The sequence below is a fragment of the Delphinus delphis genome, chromosome 1 (assembly GCF_949987515.2).
Source record: "Delphinus delphis chromosome 1, mDelDel1.2, whole genome shotgun sequence".
Taxonomy (NCBI): Eukaryota; Metazoa; Chordata; class Mammalia; order Artiodactyla; family Delphinidae; genus Delphinus; species Delphinus delphis.
In genome coordinates, this window is record NC_082683.1 from 171839956 (window position 1) to 171841523 (window position 1568).

Genomic DNA, 1568 nt, shown 5'->3' on the forward strand with positions numbered 1-1568 from the left:
CAGCAACAAGCCTCGGCTAGGTGATTCGGGACAGGCGACCGAGGCACCTGCAGGGCTGGGTTGGGGGCTACAGTTCCCGCAAAACCAGCCCTCCGGCTGCTTGAGGATCACCCAGGGCCTGGATTCTCCTGAGGATCAAGCACGATGGCCTCAAGGCTGGGCTTTCTCTGAATGACAGAGGTCCCAAAGCACCCCTCAGAACCCAGCATCTTCTCCAAGCTTGAGTCCCCGAGAGCAGACCAGGCAGGGACCTCAGGGCTTACGCCGACTGCGACCGCCCTCAGGACCAGATCCCCGTGTCTCAGGGCTGGGCCTGTCAGAGCAGGGCCTGGGGCTGGAGTGGCACCAGAACCAGGACCAGTGCTGGCCTCAAGGCTGGCCTTGACCGCTTCCCCTTGGTTCCGGCCCTCAGCCCTTTCCTCAGGGCTGGGCCTGGCTGCGGAGCCACTGGCCCCTCAGCGCCCCGACCTCCTGCCCGTACCACTCGTGCAGCTGGGCGAAGGAGGCCGAGTGGAGAGGCCCGCTGGGCGCCGAGGCCCGCCGGCAGGGCGGTAGTGGCGGGGGCTCGGGGCCGGGCAGGGGTCTGGGGGCGGCGCCAGCGGGGGGCGGGGGGGCGGCGGCGGGGGCGGGGATCTCCGCGCTCCACAAGGCACAGCCGTCCTCCTTGGGCGGGAGCGCGTGGGGTCTGCGAGGCGGGAGTGGGTCGCCTGCGCGCGCGGCCGCCAACTGGTGTCCCAGCTCGCGCACCACCAGCCGCAGGTAGTCGAAGCTGGCCCGCGACAGCGCTTTCACCCAGCCCTCCATGGCGGCTTGGCTCTCGGCCTCCAGCACGTAGGTGTGGGCCCAGGCCCCAGCGAAGCGCACGGCGAAGGTGAACTCCTCGGCCGCCTCCACCAGCTCCACGGTGCAGCCCTCCAGGATGATGACTCCCACGGGCTCACGGCCGGCCGCGTCCCCGAAGCAGAAGAGCATGTTGCCGCGCGGTACAGGCCAGCGGCGGTGGTGGGCCGCATGCCGGCCGCCCTTCTTGTACTGGAAGCCCGCGTTGTCGGCCGGGGCGTCGCAGGTGGCTTGGAAGGCCAGGCTGCGCTGGTTCAACTTCATGGCGGCGGGGCCTGGGGGCTTGGGACCTCTCAGGCCACTGCTCACTTTCCCGCCCTCTGCTCAGTTCTGGAACTGAGTCCCACGGCCCGGGACTCGCTCGGTGGCGGCGGCAGCGGTGCTTTGTCTCCCGGGCGGCCGAGCCGGCGCAGCAGCGGGACAGCACGGATCCGTCGGAAGGAGGCGGAGGTAGCCGGCTGTTTTTCTAATTCTCCACTGTTCTATAGTATTCTGTTATCTTAATATAGTATGGTGTATCTGTTCTATAATTGATAGATCTTTGGGTCATTTGCAGTTTGGGCTCCTAGAAATAGTGTTCTTAAATATGCCTTGTGGTGAACATAACTACATATTCTATCAAGTGAAATTGCTAGTGCGAGGGCAGAATCAGAATTGTCATGCATATAGCAGCGATACCTAAGGCCCATGTGTCTTATAAGGCTTATTTCTTAAAAAATAACACTTGG

The 1568-nt window shown here is 64.3% G+C and overlaps 1 protein-coding gene across 1 annotated transcript; it reads right to left on the reverse strand.

Moving 5' to 3' along the window:
- Positions 1–420: 420 nt before the first annotated feature.
- On the reverse strand, positions 421–1237 carry LOC132424893 (sesquipedalian-1-like). The gene has a single exon (XM_060011056.1). The coding sequence runs from the start codon at positions 1102–1104 to the stop codon at positions 421–423; it is 684 nt and encodes a 227-aa protein (XP_059867039.1). The 5' UTR covers positions 1105–1237.
- Between the last annotated feature and the right edge of the window lie 331 nt (positions 1238–1568).